General features: G+C 45.5%; 2 protein-coding genes across 6 annotated transcripts in view; one reads left to right on the top strand and one right to left on the bottom strand.

The window, feature by feature from the left end:
- tbc1d5 (TBC1 domain family, member 5) overlaps window positions 1-3,330 on the top strand; it is a 12,576-nt gene extending 9,246 nt beyond the window's left edge. Inside the window, exons 15-22 of one of the 5 annotated variants that reach the window (XM_083680638.1) lie at window positions 255-340; window positions 460-731; window positions 879-941; window positions 1,699-1,904; window positions 2,058-2,157; window positions 2,387-2,466; window positions 2,559-2,825; window positions 3,060-3,330. In XM_083680638.1, the coding sequence (XP_083536764.1) occupies window positions 255-340; window positions 460-731; window positions 879-941; window positions 1,699-1,904; window positions 2,058-2,157; window positions 2,387-2,466; window positions 2,559-2,825; window positions 3,060-3,326 (1,341 nt within the window). In that variant the 3' untranslated portion in view covers window positions 3,327-3,330. Of the gene's footprint in view, window positions 1-254; window positions 341-456; window positions 732-878; window positions 942-1,698; window positions 1,908-2,057; window positions 2,158-2,386; window positions 2,467-2,558; window positions 2,826-3,059 lie in introns of all 5 variants that reach the window. The other 4 variants (XM_083680636.1, XM_083680637.1, XM_083680635.1 and 1 more) reach the window with 4 other exon arrangements.
- Window positions 3,331-6,109: 2,779 nt separating this feature from the next.
- Window positions 6,110-22,500, bottom strand: part of LOC310812207 (inactive phospholipase C-like protein 2) — a 21,140-nt gene continuing 4,749 nt past the window's right edge. Inside the window, exons 2-12 of the mRNA XM_083680634.1 lie at window positions 19,563-19,664; window positions 19,099-19,248; window positions 18,679-18,839; window positions 17,845-18,526; window positions 16,096-17,301; window positions 15,679-15,928; window positions 15,286-15,572; window positions 14,383-14,586; window positions 12,995-13,070; window positions 6,625-6,734; window positions 6,110-6,321 (exon numbers count right to left, since the gene is read on the bottom strand). Coding sequence (XP_083536760.1) covers window positions 6,124-6,321; window positions 6,625-6,734; window positions 12,995-13,070; window positions 14,383-14,586; window positions 15,286-15,572; window positions 15,679-15,928; window positions 16,096-17,301; window positions 17,845-18,526; window positions 18,679-18,839; window positions 19,099-19,248; window positions 19,563-19,664 — 3,426 coding nt within the window. The 3' untranslated portion in view covers window positions 6,110-6,123. The remainder of the gene's footprint in view (window positions 6,322-6,624; window positions 6,735-12,994; window positions 13,071-14,382; window positions 14,587-15,285; window positions 15,573-15,678; window positions 15,929-16,095; window positions 17,302-17,844; window positions 18,527-18,678; window positions 18,840-19,098; window positions 19,249-19,562; window positions 19,665-22,500) is intronic.

Below are 22,500 nucleotides of genomic sequence, written 5' to 3'. Positions count from 1 at the left end.
GGGGGGGCTGGGAGAGGGGTCAGGGAGAGGGGTGGGGGGGTGGGGGGGGGGCAGAAGGAGATGGGGACAGAAGAGAGGCTGAGTCTCTGAATCACGTATGCACACATGGCATTTTAGATGGATGGGACCCTCCAGTGGGGGGAGTTCAGAATTTTCATTTCTTGTCCATGATACTGTGTCTTATGATCTTGTAAATATTTTGCTCTTTTATGAACTGTATCAGTCGTACTGACCAATGATGCTTTCTCTCATAGAACAATCCGCGACCTGTCAACTACCAGTTCCAGCAGAATCTAGATTACTACAAAACCAGAGGGGCTGACCTGGTTAACAAGACACGGTAAACACACACACACACACACACACAATTTGTTGTTCATAACAACTTAATATCCCCCCCTCACCCCCCTGCCTCTCTTTCTCTCTCTCCTCTCCATCTCTCTCTTCCACATGCAGCAGTGCCAGTGTCAGGCCGGCCCCCCTCAACATTAACAAAGTCTCCAGCAGCCTGTTGAACTTTGGGAGGAAGTTGATCGCCCCCGCCATGTCCGGAGCGTCCAGTGGCATCTCTCCGATCAACAGTGAGGTGCTGTCTGCCTCCTCCTCCTCCTCCGTCACCACGGCGACCGAGCTCCCGTCCAGTCACACGCCACTGCAGTCGCAGACACACCCCCAGTCTCAGTACCACCGCCTGCTCAAGTCTGAGAGCATGCCTGTCCACCTGAGCAAAGGTGAGCAGGGAACAGACACACACCTCTATGTACACGCATGATTAAACACACACACTTAACAGTAATACTGTATAGGATTTTGTGTGCGTGCGTGTGTGCGTTCGGGCGTGTTTTCATGAGCCTTAGCCTCACTCTCCTGTCTGTTAGATGTAGTTTCAGGCGGAGTGTCTCAAGTCTCTCTCCCTGCCCAGATTTTCACTGACACACAAGGTAACTGCTACCAAGCTGACCGTTTGTGTGCCTATGTTGTTGTTTTTTTTGTGTGTGTGGTTTGTTGTTTGTGTGGTTGTTTGTGCATTGTGTTTTTTTTTTTTTTTTTTTCTTTGCATCCTGTTTGACCAGCTGTCTCCATTCCTGGTCCTCAAAGGCTCACGCTGTACTGCTGGTTTTCTTGTCTTTCTGATGCCTAATCAATCAGTCAATCAATGTCATTGATCAGCCATAGACACCACAGAGCCAGATGTCCTCTGCTAAATCGCCATCATCGGTGAAGGTTGAAAACCATCAGTACTGCTCTCATAAATGCATGCTGTGCTGCCTGTTAGCCAGCAGAGGGAGCCACAGTCAATGACATCAGTTGATACTGTAAAGTGGTTGGGCAACAGCAGTCTACTCCTCAACAACACTCGATCATGTGACCATGTGTGAGAGGTGCTCCTCTTGTATATGTCTTTGTTGCTACTGCCCTTGTGAGATGAGTTCCCCTGTGTTTCTCGTGTGTCTGCTGTAGTTGTTGATAGGTGTGTGTTGTTGAAGGAAGGGTGTGCAGGGAAACAGGTGGTAAGTCTGTTTCTTGGCGTTGTCTCAGACATTATAGCATGTCACTTTCAATTTGTCCTTCGTATTTGATTAATCAGAAGACTGACCAGGTTTGCCAGTGTGAGTCTGTCAGTGATTAAAAGGTGTGGGTGTGTGTTTACATCTGCATCTCTCTCTCTCTCTCTCTCTCTCTCTCTCTCTATTTAAGGCCCGGCCTCCAGGACAGTAAGCTCCTCCCCCAGCATAGAGAGCCTCTCTGGGGGGCGTGGTCATGCCACAGCATCCCCGCCCCTACCTGTCTCCAGGGGAAGTGACATCAGCACCTCGTCTCCGCCCCTCTCCGCCACCAAGAAAGACTCTTTCTTCAACATCACTCGCTCTCGCTCCCACAGCAAGACCATGGGCAAGAAAGAGGTGGTCAGTCCCTCGCTTTTTCACATTTCTCCTCTCCCTCTTTCCTGGGCTGTCCTCTTTCCTCCTTTCTTTCTTTCACCTTCATCTATATCTCCTTCTAACTCTTTGCCTCTCTCTCTCTCTCTCTGCCTCCCCTGACTGCTGTGTTGCCAGGAGGAGGAGTTGGAGGTTCAGGTGTCCTTCCTGCAGGGACAGATCAACGATCTGGAAGCCATGAGCAAGTACTGTGCCAAGATGATGAACACACACATCGGTGAGTCCAACTAACCGCTTCAACTCACACCGTCACCTTCTGGTGAGTTTGATAAATGTGCGATACAACAGTGATGCAGAAGGGGTTATCACCATGGAGCATTCAAACAGATAACTCTGTGGCATGCAAGTGATTGTTGATTTAATCAGACCTCTGCACAGATGTAGTGTGATGAAAAGAAAGAAAGAAAGAAAGTGAAATGTGATCCCACATTGTTCTTTTCCGACAGGGAAGATACAGGAAGTCATCCTACAGGAGCACCTAGAGAAAGAGGATGAGGTGTTAGTGTCACTGGCTGGACTCAAACAGGTACAGCAGAGTGTGTGTGGATGCGTGTGTGTGTGTGTAGATGCGTGTGTGTGTGTGTGTGCCCCGGTGACTGCTCCATGTTCTCCTGTCAGATTAAAGACATCCTGAAGGGGGCGCTGCGGTTCAACCAGAGTCAGCTGGAGGCCGAGGACAACGAGGAGATCACCATCGCTGATGACCACTACACCTCTGCCGCTGCCGCGCAGCACGCCAACAGCCTCCGTGGCGAGCACCACTGCCCTGCCGCACCACAGCACATTGAAGAGACCAGGAGCCATGACTCGGACCGCAACGGAGACGGTAGCTTGGAAGAGCCGGAGTTGGAAGAGGAGAGAGTGCCCACGCCACCAGAGCAACAGGTAGAGATGACCCACCTGATCTTACTGTACACAGGCCAGACCCACTTCTCAATCTCATGTGAACACATACTTTACCCATACACTTGCATACACTAATCCCTTGATACAAACCATTCACTCTTTTGCAAACATGCAAAATCTCAAAGACATCCCCACACACATACACACACACACACACACACACACACACATTGACCGACTGACACTGATCATCCCATTTGCTTCTTTCCCCAGGCGGAGTCCTCCCTAGGCTCGGAGGGCAAGAACTGGGATGACTACATCCTGGTCTCTCAGGATGGAGACCTGCAGCCAACTGAGGGAGGGGCAGAGCGAACCCCTCCAATCAGACGGGGCCGTGGCTTAGTCAGGGCGGAGCCAGAGGGCATGGCAGCGTTCCATGACCCCCTATTGGGTGCAGCCTCGGGGTCATCCAGTCCTGACGAGGGCAGCACTAACAGCAAGGACTCAGACTTCACCATTGTCAACCCTGCTGACCTGTGAAAGAGTGGAATATACTACTCTGAAGTTGCCCCTAACTACACAGATCTAGGATTAGACCCTCCTCCCTCAATCTTAAACTTAACCATTAAGAGGGAAAATGCAAAACTGACCTGAGATCAGCGTCTAGGGGCAACTTCATCCTATTCGAGCGCCACTGCAGCCACTGCTGGAGAAAACTTGCACATGTGGACTGAGACTATGGCTGCCTCCCTACAGGCAGTTGCCAATACCTTATAATCTGTTCTGTCTATTCTCTCATAACTGATACCTTAACCTGTCTAACCTGCTCTGTATTCCTTCTTGAATACCTTATGTACTATCTCCTACCCCTATAGCCTGTCTTCATGTTATGCTTGGGCCTTTGTGGTTTATCCAGCCTCACCGCAGACATTCAGTGACTTTTAATGGTGATACCAATTTCTACCAAGACAACATCACCACATTGTGTGCCCCCCCCCCCCTCCCCTCCCCTCCCCACCAAGAGATGGAATTCATACTGCATTTATCAGTGGGGGGGCTGCCTTTCCCTTCTCTCTGTATGTACTATTGGGAGGGTAGTGCCCTGTTCCTCTGTGTGGGGGAGCACTACATACCTGTGTCTGTCTAATGCCTGTGTCTGTAGGGATCCTCTTACCTCTATTCATCTCCTCTCTTGTCAAGTTAGTTGTCCTTTTCAAGTAGTTGTCCTTAATCACAGATCTAGGATCAGATTACCCCACTACTGTATCCCCCAGGCCATTTGGCTGATGAAATAATACATCTGATCCTGTATCTGTGGCTAGGGGCAACTTCCTACGTGTCCTCTTTAACCAGTGCCTGTCCATTCAGACAAAGATACCCGACTCTCTTCTTCTCACATTTTTGTTCCTTTTTTTTTTTTTTTTTTTTTTTTTAAAGATATTTTAATCCATAGAGCTGCGTTTCAAGGTAAAAAAAGAAAAAAAGAAAAAGAAAAAAAAAGATTAAATTATGGCAAACAGGTTGTTTGTTTTTCTTTTGTTTTTTGTTTTTTTAATTGATTCCATGTGAACATTTTTATGCGATAACATAGATTTCATTTCTGATGTCCTCGTTCAGTTCTCTTGCTTCCTGTGGTAGCCATGTATAGCATTGCACACAAGAGATGTCCCTCTAGCTTACATATACAGTATGATTAACTATAGGCCAATAAAAGCATTGCTCTTGCTCTACAGTACGGCTGGGTCTTCTCTCAATGTCTTGTGACATATACAAACTAATAAAAGTGGATGATCAATGCTCTGTGGTATCTCATGTCTGACCGGCTAACTGATCAAACATAAAACTGTGTTTGGGAGAATTGTTGGTGGAATCCATGCTGAGATCACTGCACGCATACGAGAGAGAGAGACAGGTTTATAAACGAGAGATGGTTTATTTGCTTACTGGTTTGCTATGGCAATGAAATGTAACAGACATAGTTTGAAAGGGAAACTGATATCAACTCTCTCTGGACGACTGAAGCCCATCATGTTAACGTCTGACTGACAGGTTAAGAAAGGTGCCGTTTCTTTATTTCAGGAATGTTTTTCTGGAGACCACCCAGTTATCATTTATGTAGAATCCTGTTACATTCTAGGATTGAATTACATATCAAAATACTGTACAGAATATCACACACAATATGTAAAAGAGGACATAGGTTGTCTCATGGCAGATATAGTTTGGAATACTGATGTATGGTTTTTGATCAGTCGTTAACACAGGCTGAGGTCTAAGAAAGGGCTTATTCGAAGAGGTATTACAATGTTGCAGATAGAATTGTAAAGTAGATACAGCACTTACAGTACATAACAGAGAAGCATGTCTGCTCTACACCATGCATTTCTATTAACGTTCAGTAATGTGCCCCATTACCGAATAAGCTTCAGGTGTCTGTATCTGAATGGCAGAGATGTGTAGAATCTGCCATGGACAGGGAACAGCATGTTTTAACCCTTTCCCACCCATACTGTATAAAAACATACATTCTGTTCCACTGAACATGGAATGGCAATCTAACAGAATAACAACACAAACTCACAACAATATCACACATATCTTAATTGGCTGTCTGACACACACGCACACACACATGCACACACGCACACACTTTAAAAACCCTTTCCTCTTACTACGTTCTACTTTTTTTTAGTTTAGTTCAATCACTCTGAAAGTGCATTTCTGTGAGTAAAAGGTGGCTCAAATTCTGCCCCGTCTCAACACCCCTCTGGACCTGCATCAAGCTATTTGGATTAGAAAGTGCTAGAGCTAGCAACTTGGTCATGCCCCACAGAAAAAAATAAAAATAAAACAGAAAACAAACATATGAGAGTAGGATAAAAAATGTGTTATTTACATCTGCATACATTATAACAGACGAGGCGAGTCGAGTTGGATTTTCCATCTACGTGTCTCTCTATATTCATATCTCCAGTGTGTATCTGACATTCCTTCTGGCAGTACTGTGCCAGCCTCCTCTTCCCCTTCTTCATGTGAGGAAAATGGCCGACTGGATGCCAATAGGTGTGTAGTAGCTGCTACCAAGAGGTTCAGAGCATACACAAAGCAGCTGCACATCCACAACCATGGCCTCACAGCCAAAACATCAAACAGGAGTAGGACTGCATCCTCCTATCACTGCAGTTTTCCATGGCAAATTGGTGTATAACTACTAAGAATTCCCTGCTCACATGCCCCTCCTTGGAATAGTCATAGGTTGCCCCTAGATGCTGATCTTGGGTCAGTTTCAGATTTTAGTTTAAGATTTGGGGAGGGTGATCTGATCGTAGATCTATGCCTAAGGGAAGGTTCTACCCGGAGCCCCCTTCCCCTCCTCCAATGTAGCTCTTTCCTGATTGGCCTCCAGGCTTTGTCGGGAGCGGGGTCTCTCTCCGGTCTCGCCTTTGGCCAGGTTGCTGGTCAGCGCTGCGTAGTGGACCTGCTTAAGGTTCTCCTGAACCTCAGTCTTAGCATTCTTCAACAGGTCTGCCTGCCCCTGAGAGAGGGAGGATGGGAGAGAGGGAAAAGAGAGAGAGAGATCATTTTCATCTATCACCTGTCACACTGCAGTGTTCTGGTGTATGACTGTTGTACCTATGAGTACCTGTTTCTGGATTCAATCACACTACCACACCAATTAGCTAAACATCAAGACAATGACTATTGGCTAAGGCAAAACAAGCTATTGACTACTGTCCCCCCAGGCTCTGTGTGCGTGTGTGTGTGTGTGTGTGTGTGCGTGTGTGTGTGTGTGTGGCGTGGTGTGTGGTGTGTGGTGTGTGTGTGTGCATTGGCTGACCTTCAGAATGGTGATGTTCCAGCTGAAACTCTCCACGGCCCGGCTAACCTTACGACCTTTGAGCCCTTCCTTCATTGCCAGGGACTGCAGCTTCTCATGAAACTCCATCGCTGGGGGATCACCAGACAGACACACAGACAGACAAGTTGGAAGACATCAGAAGTCTTATAAGCGTTGTCATAATGCTACCACACACAAAAGAATGGGAGAGAGAGTGTGTGTGAGAGAGAGAAGGAGAAAGAGAGAGAAAGCGATTGATGGAGAAAGACTGACAAGCCAACGTCCCGCCCCCTGGCCAGTCTGGTTAAACTGAGTGTATGGGAAATAAGCCGAAAATGTACAAATAGAGATCATCTGTTGATGATTGTATTTTTGTGTGGGAAGCTTTAAAGGCTTCTCTGATGGGGGGAAATGTCATGTAATTGTTGCTGGGAATGCTTCTGATAATGATCAAAGGACATCAACAGTTGAAACATCAACATAATACAGTATGCTACAGACAGAAGGAATTGAGAAAGAGAATTCTTGACATTTTATGAAGAAGGGGACCAGGCAGGGAAACTCGTAGCCAGAACAAGAATGTCAACCTAAGTCTCCATGCAGTGAGACAGCACACAAGGGTTTCTTTAACTCAACTGAATTAACGAAGTTGCAGGATGACTCCAATTCAAAATGAGAAACAACCATTACAGTTGAGCGATACAGGCAGCTATTTTGGAATTATCTAAAGTGAAGACTCCAGGCAGTGACGGATCACATTTGAATTCTATATTGTTATGGAAAATACATTCATAGAACTATTTTCAGGTTATACACTTTCATATGACTGATACAACTTGTGTAACTACTGTGATGACATTTTCTCTTGCCACACCTCTAAAGTTCTATAGCCATTGTTCTGAGAAGCACTGTATGATTTACCATATGAACAGCGGTGATCTCTGAGGGAGTGGTAGGAGAGAGCAATAATGGGGGGACAGGCACATCCTGTCGATAGGTGTGAAATGTTGAACGGCGATTCATTAGTAAGAAAGCCTCCCCATTGTTCATTCTCTCCCGCCCTTTCTCACATAAGCACAAGGCCATCAGCCGATAGCCTTGTAGGCGCCTGGCAATATGTTCAAACTGTATAAAAGACAAACCTGATCATTGTCTCTTTAGACTTGTGCTGAACGGACCCCCGGTTCTACGCTGGGCTGCTGTTACGCTCTTGTCTCTTGTTTGCAAGCAATAAATACCGGACTCAGATATTGTGGCTACTCAGGACTTGTTTCTTGATTCTTACCTCCGAAGAGCTAAAGTACAGAGTGGTAAATCCTAGACTTCCACCACAATATACAATTTGTATCTTTATTCTCCCCAATCCTGGTTAATGGTTAAGGGGACTGCAGTGGAAGCAGTCAATACTTTCATTCCAAAAGCAGGAAATGACCTGTCACTCACTAGACCTATCGCTTTGTTAGATGCAGATTTTAAGATACTGTCAAAGTTATTTGCAAATAGACTTAAGAAAGTAATTCATCCTTTATATCAAATATCAAATCACGATAGTTCAGATAATACAAGAACAATTTAGAATATTGTACATACAGCTAAAATGTTTAAAGCTGCCCCTGCAGCCCTCTGACTAGATGCTGAAAAAGCATTTGATCAAGTCGAATGGAAATATTTGATGTATACAATGAAACGGTTTGGTTAATTTTTTAGAAAGTGGGTTCCCTGTATATACAACTGCTCTAAAGCAGCAATGCTAACAAATGGGTTAACGTCACCTTTGTTTACTTTGGCCAGAGGGACAATACAAGGATGTCCGTTAAGCCCTCTCCTTTTTGTGTTGGCTAAAGAGCCACTGCAAGGCCATAAGACGTGAAAAGGATATTGAAGGTATTGTGATTGGGAAACGGGAACACATACATTGGTTATGTATGCAGATGATATGTTGGTATCAACAAATGGGTTAGAGAAAGTCAGAGGTAAGTCCTAGGTACAGAAGACCAACTGACTATATTTAATTTCATATGGGCACCAGTTGGGTTGAAATATCTCGACATTTTCCTGTCATCAGACATTAAGAGAAAAAAACTTGGAAGACATTATAAAGTTGCTGAAGGCTGATTTTGTTTGAAGGTCTGCCAAGTTAACAACTTTTAGGGCAAGAATCGAAATGATTAAAATTACTGTGGCACCAATAATTAATTATAAATTAAGCATGTTGCTTTTAAATCTCCCCAATACCTTTTTTAAGCAGATGAATAATCTTAGGTCATCTAAGGTCTATCATTTTTTGAATGGTAAATTCAGCTTGCAACACGGTTGCCTTAAAGGAAAAATGGGTAAAAAATAGATATAAAAGAAGTAGAATGGATTAAAATATGAAGAAAAGAAATATGAAGATATGTAGAGAAGCTAAAACTCAAATGATCCAGTATAACATAATACACTGAACTTATTGGACACCCTCAAAACTGTACAAGGCCGTCCTTAGAACAGAGAGTAAATGTTGGAGATGTGAAACAGACAATGGTGGACTGGTACATATGGTGGTGAGATGTCCCAAAATATAATTATTTTGGAAAATAATTTCCCTTATTTTAATGGAGTAATAGTAAGAAGACTTGCATCTTTTATCTTGTTGGGGCTCAATTTACCAAAATATGTTACAAATACCCTATTGATGAAGGCATGTACTGCAATGAGGGTTATAATGCGACACTGGAAAGAAAAGAAACCACCTCAGTTTGCAGAACTTTAAATGAGTGCCGCAACCTTTCAAAGGATGATTGCAAATGTACACAGGAAGGCAGGGAAATGTGGACAAATATGGGCGGAGTTTGAGACCATACTGATGAAACAATGTCTGTTTGCTGTAGTTTATTTTTTTTCTAAAATCCATTATTATTATGACTGTAGTTTCTCTTTCCTATCAAATATTTATTCCCCCCCCGTGTCTCGTTCTCCCTTGGCTCTTTCTGGGAAATATTCCTTGGGGGGTGGGAAGGAGGGATGGAGAGGGGAGGAGAGTCGGGGAATGTCTGGGGAGATGGGTGCAAAGAACTGAAGGGAAAACAAACATTGTAAAGGGTGTTTTTGGTTTGTTCCTTAGAATTGTATTTTGGATCCTCGTTTCATTTAGTTATTCTTTTGAGTCCCACAATACTTGTGTTGCCATTGCATCTGATGCGTTGTTTTGTGGGTGTGTCAGATTATATGTCTTTGTTGTTTTTGTTGTTACAACAGCATGTGGTGTATGTACTGTACTCTGTACATTATTGTGGGACAAAGTACGACAAAACATAAGTCTCAGTACACTTGTACCGGATTTAGCCAACAGCTATTTTCTGTCTGCAGTCTCTGGACAGATAACAAGAATAGCATAAAAACATCAGGCATTTACAAAACATAAAATGAAAAAATTATTTAAAAAATTATAATAAAAAAGCAGAGGATACAGATCTCTCTCTACAGATACGTTTCCACACAGAAGTCAAGACATTGCACATAATAATCATCGGACCTATAAGTAGTAAAAACAGCAACAAAAAAGGTTCATAACGGCTACAAACCTGCTGTTCTTATAACAATTTTTTCACTTTTTGTGTAAAAGCACTGACACTAGCTACACATTTTAAGTTGTCCGGAAGTTGGTTCCTGTAGTAAACAGCTTTTACAGAAAATGCAGCTTGGGCAAAAGCTGTTCTATACACTGAAATTCTGCAGCATTAGCTTTAAGACAGTTTCTTATGTCTAAAGTTAGACAAGTTACATTTCACAGTATTTACCAACTTCCTAAAATGTTTTTTTAAGTCAGTCTAATACCACACCCAGGTACTTATATTCAGACACAATATGGATTTTTTTTCTGCCTTAATAAAGATGTCAGGAAAAGTTACATGCTACAATGCTTTTTCCTTTTGGAGAAATACTGTACATACCAACAGATTTGTTCACACTGCACTAAAACATGACTGCTCAAGCCACTGTGGTACATCTGCCATAGCTTCAGTTAGCTTACATGCAACTTATTCTGCAGTTGTGGCATGTGTTTATATAACAGTGTCATCTGCATACATTTGTATATCAACACCATGGCACACATGTTGCAGGTCATTTATATACAGTATAAGCTAAAGACCCTAAGAGTAAAGACCCTAAGGTCCAGTTGCCAGACAATGAGACTTTCTGATTGATTCTAACACACTGTATTCTGTCAGATAAATATGAATTCATCCATTTTAAAGCATTGGGGCAGAAATTAAATGTTGCTAGTTTAGAGAGTATCATTCTGTGACTTACAGTATCAAATGCTTTTTGAAAATCTAAAAACACAGCTCCTACCACTTCCCCTTTGCATGTTTTAGATTTGTTGTGGTTTGTATGTTATTGTTTTGTGTATGTTGTGGTATTTTGTGTTGTATCTACTGTGTGTACAGTACAGTACAAAAATACATTTAAAAAGAAAAGAAAAGGTGTGTTTTGTGTCTGGCTTCCTCTGTCCGCCCTGGGCCACTGTCACACTCTCACAGTCTCCATGGAGACCAGGAAGTGGGTTAACATAGGGCACATGCTGCTGTGAGCGATAGTGAGCCCAGACTTAAACACAGCAACGTGAACGCGGCAAACAAGACTTAACATAACACAGACCTGTATACAACTAAAGGACTGCAACACTCAAGAAAGAGTACACAGTCACGCACACATTCTCTCTCTCTCTCTCTCGCTCTCTCTTTCCCTCCCTCTCTCTCTCTCTCCCCCTCTTTCTCCCTCTCTCTCTCGCTCTCTCTTGCTCCCTCCCTCTCTCTCTCTCTCTCTCTCACACACACACATACACACAGGATGTCTTCCTGCCACTGCAGTTGCTAGGCGACACGAGGCTTGAGTGCCAGGGCATTCCGTTGTGTGTGTGTGCAAGTGGGAGACGTTCTATCTTCCTGTTTAACCAAGCAGAACCGACTGGCAGAGAACATCAACACAGGCCAGAACTCTTACTGATACTGCAGACAGACATACTGTATACATAGGGTTCTAGAACCACACTCTAGAACCAGAACTTAAAAGAACCGGAGGGAGGGCTGAAACCCTTTAAAACCCATTGTTTACAGAGTTTACACACTGGAATCTCAGCCACATCGAACTGCTCTACAACCTCTCGATTGTACCATACCCCAGATGTAATCTGTCACAAACGTGGCTCAGGCTATGAACAGCAACTAGTGTCCCAGAGAAGACCACAGATCTAAGTCATAAGATCTGAAACCAGAACAAGCCAACCACAGCCCCCCCTCTGACCACACTCCTGGACACTACAAAACCTGAGGAACAATGACGACAATAACTCTATTCATAAAGCACTTGACTATACAGTATATCAATGAAGCTATGTTTGACTAGAGCGGTTCAGTCAGCTATGCCTAGTGATCCGCCTCTATTTCCATATGCACATGTACACACCCACACACAAACCCCTATTTCAAGTATGTGTGATCCCCAGGCAACACTGTTGGTGCTCCCCTTGTGCCCCCACAGACGGGAGCTGACCTTGCTCATGAGATCACCTGATATAAGTCATCAATAGCAGAGACATTGTTCAAAAGACCAGGCTGGAGGGAGTCCTGTCTCTCTGATAAATACAGTGGGATCAGTACACATACAGACATACAGACATACAGACACACAGACACAGACACACACAGACACACACACACACACACACACACACACACACACACACACACACACACACACACGCGTTATCCCTGTATAAAGCAATGGACTCATATGGACCCAGATGAAACTCAGATAGGAATAGGATCTCTGGAATGGGATACCAACATCAACATTCATCTCTGTCCACCTACGCATCTTGTGTTCGCTTTTTATGTCTCTATTTCTCACCCCAATCTTCCAGTTCCATTCATCTATGCTCACAGTTCTCCACTTCGTATTTATCTACCCACATCTCTCCGTCTACTACTGTACTTCTGACCCTTAAACAGAGTTCCCACGTATCTCTCCCCACATCCTCTCCTCACAAGCTCTACCCTTTAATCGGCCAATCAATCATCGTCTCCTGGCAACAACGGAACACTCACTCAGAAAAAACACTGTTTATCACCACAGTGGCGACAGCCAAGCCAAGTTATGTCAGCTTACCCAGGATACCCGGCAACCCGAACCGCGGGGGTAAACAAACCCTCACTCTGCTGTCCACTCTGCCAAGGAATAGTTGCCCCCAGACGCTGATCTAAGGTCAGTTCCACCCCCCCCCCTTTCACTAGGTCTGTCTATATGTTGTTGTAGTACTTGAGTCAACGACTCGGAATAGACTCCAACTTGAGTTACGATATTATTATGACTTGACTTGGACTCTCACCTGTGGTCTGTATCTGTAGGATCCTATCACAGACTCCATCTGAAAGCTCAATCACAGCTCTGCTCGTCTGGATCATCTGTAAACAGAGAACACAGTCAGTCATATTGTACACACACACGCACACACACACACACACACACTCATACTGTGCATTTCATTAGTAACACTGTAGCGATTAACATGATAGACCTGATTAATTCCACACTTCCTCCTTCAAAGCCCTCTGGGACATGACCCCACTTTGTCAGTACAGTGTTCAACAAATGAGAATGAACTACATGGCTCCGAGGGCTCTGTCCATATCTACTGTAACCACACACACACACACACACACACACACACACACACACACTTCCTTCCTCCCCGTCTCTTCCCTTCCCTTCTCTCCAAGGCATCAGGAGTCAAGGCTTGGAATCCGTTTAGCCAAATGAGATTCAAATTCATGCAAATGGAATTCATTCCCTCAACTCTGATCCGTCAGCTGGGTGTAGAGCGCACATACAGAAAGGCCCATATATACATACACACACTCACATACTGAACATATTCATTCATTAAGAGGAAAACCATACAAGCACATTTTCACACACACACACACACACACACGCACACTTAATTTATTTCAAGAGCCCCACATGTAAATGGAGAGTCTGATTTAGTGAGAATAGTCTTAATTTATTTCAAGACTTATTTAATTTCAAGAGTCACATTTATCTCAAGTAAACCCATTTCCTGGCTGTTCCAGGGAAGCAAGTCTAAGTTATGGTGTGGTCATGGGCAATCTCCCTCCATCTCTCTCACACTCTCTCTCACACTCTCTCTCTCTCTCTCACACACACACACACACACACACACACACACACACACACACACACACACACACACTAATTTGAGGTTGATGGTGAGAATTTAACTCTACATGCCAGAATTATAGAACAGAGGCGCATTGTCATCACCAAGCTTACACAACACTATTACATAAAGATGCAGACATCGAAAGTTTCACAATCTGCCCAGTGGACTGCTCTATAAAAACACATACTGTATCTATCTGAGCTCTAATCAATTACTCTGTTGAACGGAATGGGAAAGAGAAGAAGGCAGAGAGAGAGAGAGAGAGAGAGAGAGAGACAGAGAAAGAGAGAGAAAGAGAGAGAGGGAGAGAGAGAGAAGCAAATGTATGTGACTATGTCTGTATCTATCTGAACTCTAATCAGTTACTCTGTTAAATGGAATCAAGCCTGCTACTAGACACAGATCAAGCCTGTTACTAGATCATAAAGCATCTTCAATGGAGAGTCTTCCCAACCCAAACCTAGATAACTCCATAAAAAAAATGTAATGAATTGATTGATTGTATAACTGATGTGTGAACTCAGGCTCCTCACTGTATCGTAGGTGGTAACCACTCTGCGTAAGACGTCAGGCAAGGGTCCCTGGGGCTCCATAGAGGGGTACTGGTTCCGGAGCTCAAAAAGCAGCAGGGGGGCCTCGTCAGCCCCCGACACACGAGACCCCAGCGCTAACACACACTGCATGAGGTTGGCCACCGCTGAAACACCACACAGCTCCCTGAACACAGCCACAGAGTTCTACAGGACAAGGAGAGAGGAGGGAATATAACACACACACACGCACACACGCGCACACACACACACACACACACACAGACACGCACGCACACGCACGCACACGCGCGCACACACACACACACACACACACACACACACACACACACACACACACACACACACACACATACATACACACAAACAGACAGAGTGTTTGAATCATTTCCAAAGATCCCATTCCCTTCACAGAGAGAACATCTGATTCAATTAGGCAAGTTTTATTGAGCTACAGTGATAGAGACAACCACAAATGGATTCACTGGTGTACTATCAAAGTTTGTTTATAAACGAATGTTTATTCTGATATTTTAACCAATCTGCATTACTGTATTAGTCTGCTAATTTGATGATTGAGTCTTGGGCCCAGAGGCAAAAGAGCAATTAAACAGCAAGGCTAATTCTTAAACCTAACCTGCCAGTCTACAACGCTCCATGTGAGAAGTCGCAAAGTGATCTTATATGAAGTATAAAATATAAATAATCTGTTGTGAACACATTTCTCATACAGTATGACTAGGATCAATAGAATCAATTAAATTAAAATCCAACTGTTGCTGCTGCATAAGAATCACTACAGTTTTACTAAATATATATACTTAAAATGTATTGATAAGAGAACTACATACTCCATCTGGGTCCAATCATTCCTCTCCCCCTCACCTGCATGTTCTCCCTCAGGTCCAAGGCTTCCCTCAGTGGTGGAGCGGCCATCTTGAAAACCTCATCTACGGCTCGGACCCCCAGGTCTCTGAGGGCAGCGTACTCCCTCCCTCGCCTCGCCTTACGTACCGACAGCCCCCGCTTGTGAGGCTTGCCCCCTCCTCTCCGGTTGGTCAGGGCCACGTGAACAAACAGCCTGGCATGCGGGAGGTCCTCCCCCGTTAGAGACTGTAATGGTACATGCCGGTAGCCTGGCTGCAGACATTCCAGGGGGATGGTGTACTGACCTGTGATAAAAGAAGGGGAGATTACAAATGATTTACGTGACATGTAGGAGGGAGGGGTTAAAATATCATACAAATACTGATATCATATATTCTCCTTTATGACGACCTATGAACTCGTCTCCAATGAAGTCGTCGTCCAGCACCACGAAGCGGACCATGGCCAGCTCAGGCAGGTTGATCTGGAACTCAAAGCTCTCGTCGAAGATGGGGTTGTCTCCGTTCTGGGTCACTGTCCTGGTGCGACGCTCGGCACAGTCGGCAGGGATGCCGTGGATCTCTACATAGATGTACGGGTCCACCACGTCTCCTTTGGCCCCGCAGCCACGCGGCCTGGGGAGGTGCTGACCACTGATCACCTGAATGGAAGCATCGTCATTTATTTTTAGTGTAGAAAAAAATATACGCAAAAAGTATACACACATGAAATATTCTCAAATTATTCAACCGAATTCACTTGATTGAAGAGCCCTAGTGCTCTGTAATTGAAGGCACTTTAAGAACAATATGTTATGAGCGTAATAACCTTGACGTGGAGCAGCTGAGGGGGGACACCGGGCACAGAGTCCCGCGTGTCAGCGCTGAAATACGACACCTCCTGGCGCATGATGGCGGGTCGCAGCACGTACCCGCAGTTCCCGTTCTGTCTGAACCAGCCTGTGTTCAGGTCCATCATCAGACCAGGGGTCTGGTAGTTCATGGCCACGATCTGACATCCACACTTCCACAGGTCCTGGGGGTTCATGTTGCTGGAGTCAATCCTGGAGGGCCTGGGGTAGACGCGAGACAGGAGACGCTTGTTGTAGTTGACAAAGTCTCCCGGGCGCTCGCTGGTGCAGCGTAACGCTAGGGACTCATTGAAGGAGCACATCTCCCAGGGTTTCTGTTTCTCAAAGGAGCTCTTGAAGTCCGTGAAGCGCACCGACTTGCACAGAGTCACCAGGTCTGAGAGCTCCTTCAGTAGCTGGAATCGTTTAGGAGGTGAAAGGGGTGTGTTTGTGAGGCCACCACCTCCTTTCTGCCCTCCCTCACCCCCTCCAACCCCCAACCCCCCACTGTTGGCTGCCTTCATCGACTGACACATCTCCACCCCCTCATCTTCATCAGTGACATCCTCCTCCGTCCCCTCCTTGCACTCCTCTAACTTCTGTCCCTTCAGTAGGATCTTCCCTCTCAGTTCATGGGGGGAGGGCAGGTAAGGGTCCCCCTCCTTCGGGGGGTCTGTATACAACCTGTCCCCCAGTATTTTCTGTAGATGTTGGAGCATGACTCTCTGCTGGCGGAGTGAGCAGTGGTTCTCCATGCACAGCACCAATGGATACTCCGACGCTGTGAACGCAAACCGACCAATCACGTCGAGGACGCAGCGGAACACGATCTGTGAGGTGAGGGTGTGCCCGGTATAGACCACAGGCTCGTCGTCGGGCCCATCCCAAACATCCACCTCCACGCACCTGCATCCCATCTTCAGGGCACGGATGTACCCTGTGATATCAGAGGGGCCGCGGAACTGGTCCTCAATGAGGTAGGTGTTGTGGGAGGAGTTGATGTAGTAGTGGGAGAGGCTCTGGGTCATATCCTGGCACACGACGCTGTGTTCCGAGTCAAACAGGTGGCACTCAGGGGAGGTGAGGTAGCTGGTAAAGCCATCCAATGAGAGGAGGCCTTGCCGCCGGCCCTCCTCTGACGGCTCGTGGGATTGTATGAGCTCCAAACTTGCCTCCTCACTTACCTGGGTGGCACGAAGGGAACAAGAGAGAGAGAGAGAGAGAGAGAGAGAGAGAGAGAGAGAGAGAGAGAAGTCATACTTTATTTGGATAGTTCCCTATAGATGATGTACAGTTGCTCAAACTATCAGCAAACTATCGACTGCAACTCTATTGATATGCAACTGGTTGCTAGGGTTACAATTAGGGTTAGGTTTCAAGTTAAGTTTAGAGTTGAGGTTATTTATAAATATTTTCTTCTTTCTTGCACAATAATTTACACTATGAATTTCTGAGCTATGATCTATGACTGATAATGATGAACTACTATGTTTATCATTATTTAAAAATATAACATTTGGGGTTAAGGTTAGGTTAGGGTTAGGGTTAGGGTTATCGACTGAACATCTACAAACCATTTATTTGGGACTATCTAAATAAAGTGTTACCTGAGGGAGAACACGCATTGTGCCTGAGTTTTGAAAGCATAAGATCCTTCATCAAAAACAGATGTCATATCAGCACTGTGAACAACATTTGAGATCACAACACAACGTGTAGAAACTCACCTGAGCCACACCCTGCTCAGCCTCCAGGAACCTCATCAGGTCTTTGGTGTCCAGGAACTCCTTATTGCTGGAGAATTGCACCAACAGGAAGTAGATTTCCGGGCGGGTGCAAAAGTCGTGAAACACCTCTATGAATTCTTCCTTGGTGACTCTCTCTTCTTTCCCTCCTCTACTATTACCTTTAACCCCAGTCCCAGGAACTTTAGCACCAGCCCCAGCCCCAGGCCCTACCCCAGCCCCAGGCCCTACCCCAGCCCCAGGCCCTACTCCAGCCCCAGGCACAGCCCCGGCTCTAGGCCCTACCCCAGCCCCAGGCCCTACCCCAGCCCCTACCCCAGCCCCAGGCCCTACTCCAGCCCCAGGCACAGCCCCGGCTCTAGGCCCTACCCCAGCCACAGGTCCAGCCACAGGTCCAGCCACAGGTCCAACCCTGGCCCCAGTCATCCTGTCTCTGACCCGGTGGAGCTCTTTAAACCTGCTCTCTACTTTAGCACTCCTCACTCCAGGATTAACTTTACGAATCAACCCTACAGCCAACTTCAAACTAATCCCTGCCTCGTCATCCTCCTTCCCATCTGCAACAGCTGCAGATGAAAACATCTCTACTAGCCAGGCGAGCCGAAGGCTGTCCTGACTGCTCGCAATCATGTCCAGGGCGTGCTTCCCATACAGGACCATATACCTAGAATCAGACAGAGAAGCAGTGGAGAAATATCACGTCATCAAAGAGTCTTTGTTCCAATTGTTTAATTCCACAGGGCTCCCAGTGCCATTACAAGAACTCTAGAACCTAAGTTTGACATCACTGTCTAATCCTTCTACTTCATACAGTACCTCAGCCCTGTCACCCACACATTGGCCACCTCTGCAGAGTTGGCCACCAGGTCCAAGATCTCATACGTCTCCCCATGAATGATGGAGAAGGCACAGTCCTCTGAGATCTGATCGTAGACACCGTTGGTTCGGAAGGTGTCTGTGTTGCGGCCGGTGCGGACCTAGGATGAGAGAAAGGTCACACTACAAGACCAGGGTTGTACACTATAGAAAGCACGCTCTTCCAGTTCATGACCGGGATGGCTAGATGCCAGTTTAAACGTTTTAATTAACAAATGCACTTAAGATCGTTATATCGTCAAAGGCATGCTTATTTGTCTCCCAATGTGGACTCAGACTACTTCCTAGGAGTAAAGAGATTTACACCATCATTATGTATTCCCTCTTGGTCTCAGTTTGAGTGTGTGTACTGTACTGTACCTCACGAATGGAGGACAAGGTGATGCAGGCCTTGTCTGACTCCTTCTTGGACGGCTCCCAGCGCAGAGCCTGCAGCCCGACCTCCAGCAGGTAGTAGCGCTGGTAGACCCGTGAGTTGGAGCGCACCTTACGCAGCTCGCTGCCCTCCACCTGCAGACACAAACAGTGCGTCGACACAATGACGATGTTTGTGTGGTGGTGGCGGTGATGTGGATGATGATGATGATGAAGGCTATGTTGATTGTTGCATTTTTTTCTTCCTGGGATGGGCGGGGGTTTGTGGATTTGTGGTGGATGCCGTGTTCTCTTTTAAAGAACACAAATTAAGTTGTCCTCCATTGCGAGACAAAAAGAATACAACTGTGTGTATTGTGTGTGTGTATAACAGCTATATGGGTTAACTGAAGACCATTTCCATCTGTGGTTAGTGGGGTGTAGGGTTAGTCTGTGGGGTTGGTACCCACCATGGAGCTGATGCAGTCGGCAGCGCTGCTGATCTTCCTCTCTGACAGACTGCTGCTGAAGGAGACTGTCTTCTTCCTATCCCGGCCTGCACGAGAGCCATCCTGCACGAGAGGGAGGGAGAGAGGGGGAGTGTGAAGAAAAACAAGAACCGAAAAGAGAGGGAAAGAGGAGTGAGAGGAAGAGAACAAGAAAGGGTGTAAGTGAAAGCAATAGGGAAGACAGAAAGAGAAGGGGATATTGTGGAAATATATCCCCTAGATTTATCTACTCCCCACAAACCTTGCCCAGGCTCATTCCAGGCTGCTGATGTTGTTCTGATGTAAATTGCAACGTGTCCTTGCCCTTCACCAATCCACCATAAATCAAACTTTATGAGGAGAGACAGGCCCAGAGAATTTGAATTCCGCCCAATGACATTGGCCAGTCCTCTGAACTTGGAATCATCATTCCACTGCATTGACCAATCAAAAAGAGCTCTGGAGAGAGCTTTGAAAGAAGATGATGAGTGCATTTGGTGGGAGAGGGGTTATTTAATTACTGATATATCGTAATCCTGATCGGAACAGTCAAAGGTAATCTGGTCTGACAGAATGATGGAGAACCAGCAGAGCGGAGAGCAGGGAGACACAACTCTAATCACGTTATCACACATTGAAAGGTCCGCTGGCGCGGCCAATGCCGACTGGCAACCTTATCATTCAGCCAATGTGAAAGGACTGGTCCTGAAAACTTAATAATCATATTTAATTAAATCAAAGGTAAACTCACCATCAATTGTAAAATAGCACACACACACACACACACACACACATACACACACCAGCCTCATGAGCTTAATACAACTGCATTACCCCATCATAACCCAAAATATAAGGCTGTTTGCAAACAACAGATACGTTTCAATATGTTTTAAACTTCCATGCTGCTTTCACAGACCGTCAATCCTTGCATCTAGAGTTCTGTCTATGAATTTGAGAGGAGTCAAATTTCTCTAACTACATCTCTCATCAAGGCTGGTGGTTAGCGTGCCAGATAAAAGGTTCTTTCAGGGTTCAGTTTAAACTGTAAATAGCAGGACTCTTTGGTACCGGCACTTCACAGCTCACCTGCCCTTCCGTATCTTCTTATGAGTGCAACAGGACCCTGAGGGTTTAAACGTGTTGGCTCTTAATGAGAGGAGAGAGAGAAAGGGAACTCCTTCATGTACATGTGACCATGTACATGTGAAGGAGAAAACATCATTAATGAAAGATGAAAGGGTTTCCCTCACATTAAGAGCAGAGGAAACGGAAACCACAACCCCCCCTTTAAGACATCTCATTAGTATGCAGCAGTGTTGCCAAGAGAGACGAACTGAGGGGGCGTGGGGAGAGAGGTTGGGGGCATCCTAAAAATACCCATCCCTCATATCATTACACCTGCCGGGGATAGAGAGAGAGAGAGAGAAAGAGAAAGAGAGAGAGAGAGACAGAGACAGAGAGACAGAGAGAGGGACAGAGAGAGAGACAGAGAGAGGGACAGAGAGAGAGACAGAGAGAGACTACGGTGGAGGGGGGGGATGTAAACAAAAATAATAACCCCCCGCCAGATGGAAGTTCAGTTCCTGCTCAACAGGGGTTCCTACCGGTGGGGATCAAATATGAATGATTGACCATAGCTATCTCCTTTATTCAACAGCTCATATATTCTCTCTTTTCTTGTTCTTTGAAAATAGAGAGTGAAGCAGCAAGTATCCCTTTATTCGCACAGGAGATACCACGAGCACACCATAAACGCACACACACACACACACACACACACACACACACACCTAACTACTGTATTGCCACAGAAAATCTGCCCCTAAATCCATACATAGTATTTCTGTGCTACATTACCAGTGATGGAGTGAATCACCCACATACTCTTCACTGTAAAGCACTTCACGACCATGAATGAACTGAATCAATGTTCAGTCTCAGCTGTGTATAGAAAGTGAATTGTGGTTATAGGTTCTTCCCCCATCCAATAATAAGACTCAATGAGGTGATGTTCATGTGAGCATCTGACAGACAGAGGTTTGTACTGTGACTGTGACTCTGACCCATTCAATAGTGATTCAATTACAGTCTATATAGGGGCACTTCGTGTCTACCCTATACACACACAACTCGATTACAGTGTCAATACAGGGCCGAGAGGGAGATAGACAAAGGTTCAAACATACACACACTCGCCTCTGACGTCAACAGAGAACCTGAACCTATTACTCCCTAGAAGTAATATCTGGCACACACACACACACACGCACACACACACATTAATGCATACACACACACAACAACCATAGATGCTTGCAAAAGACAGACATGCACACATTCATACACACATGCACACATACAGTACACAGATTTATTCACACATTTACACACACAAAGTGTGTGCGAGTGTGTGTGTGTGTGTGTGTGTGTGTAAGTGTGTGTGTGTGCACGCATGCGTGCGTTCGTTTCCCTAATAGATGCCTGTGTCTCCATCATCGAAAGCCATATGGTGAAAACCTCCCAGACACTTCACTGAAGCCTTCAAAACAGGAAGCAGCCTCTCTGTCAGTAAGAGACTTACTTCCTGTGGCAGGCATCACAGGAAGAGCTGAACTGTGGAGCCAAACTCAAAGCTCAGGGCATAAAATACAGGAGAAAGAGAGAATACATCACAGAGGAGAGGGCATGATGATACACTGGTAGGATGGACAGATGTATGGAGGAAGGGAGAGAGAAGTCGAGAAAAAGAGAGGGAGTGGACAGATGGAGAGATAGGCAGAGAGACAGACGGGGGGAGAGAGGCTGAGGTGGAGGGAGAGAGAAGGAGAGATAACTGATAGCAAATGCTCAGATTCAAGGTAGGTTCATCTGGGATGGAAAGAAAGACAGAGAACAATCAGGGAAAGTCCTGTGTGTG

Source organism: Argentina silus (assembly GCF_951799395.1).
Source record: "Argentina silus genome assembly, chromosome: 11".
Lineage (NCBI taxonomy): Eukaryota > Metazoa > Chordata > Actinopteri > Argentiniformes > Argentinidae > Argentina > Argentina silus.
Note: the sequence above shows the minus strand (reverse complement) of the source record. Positions and strands in the feature narration are given on the sequence as shown.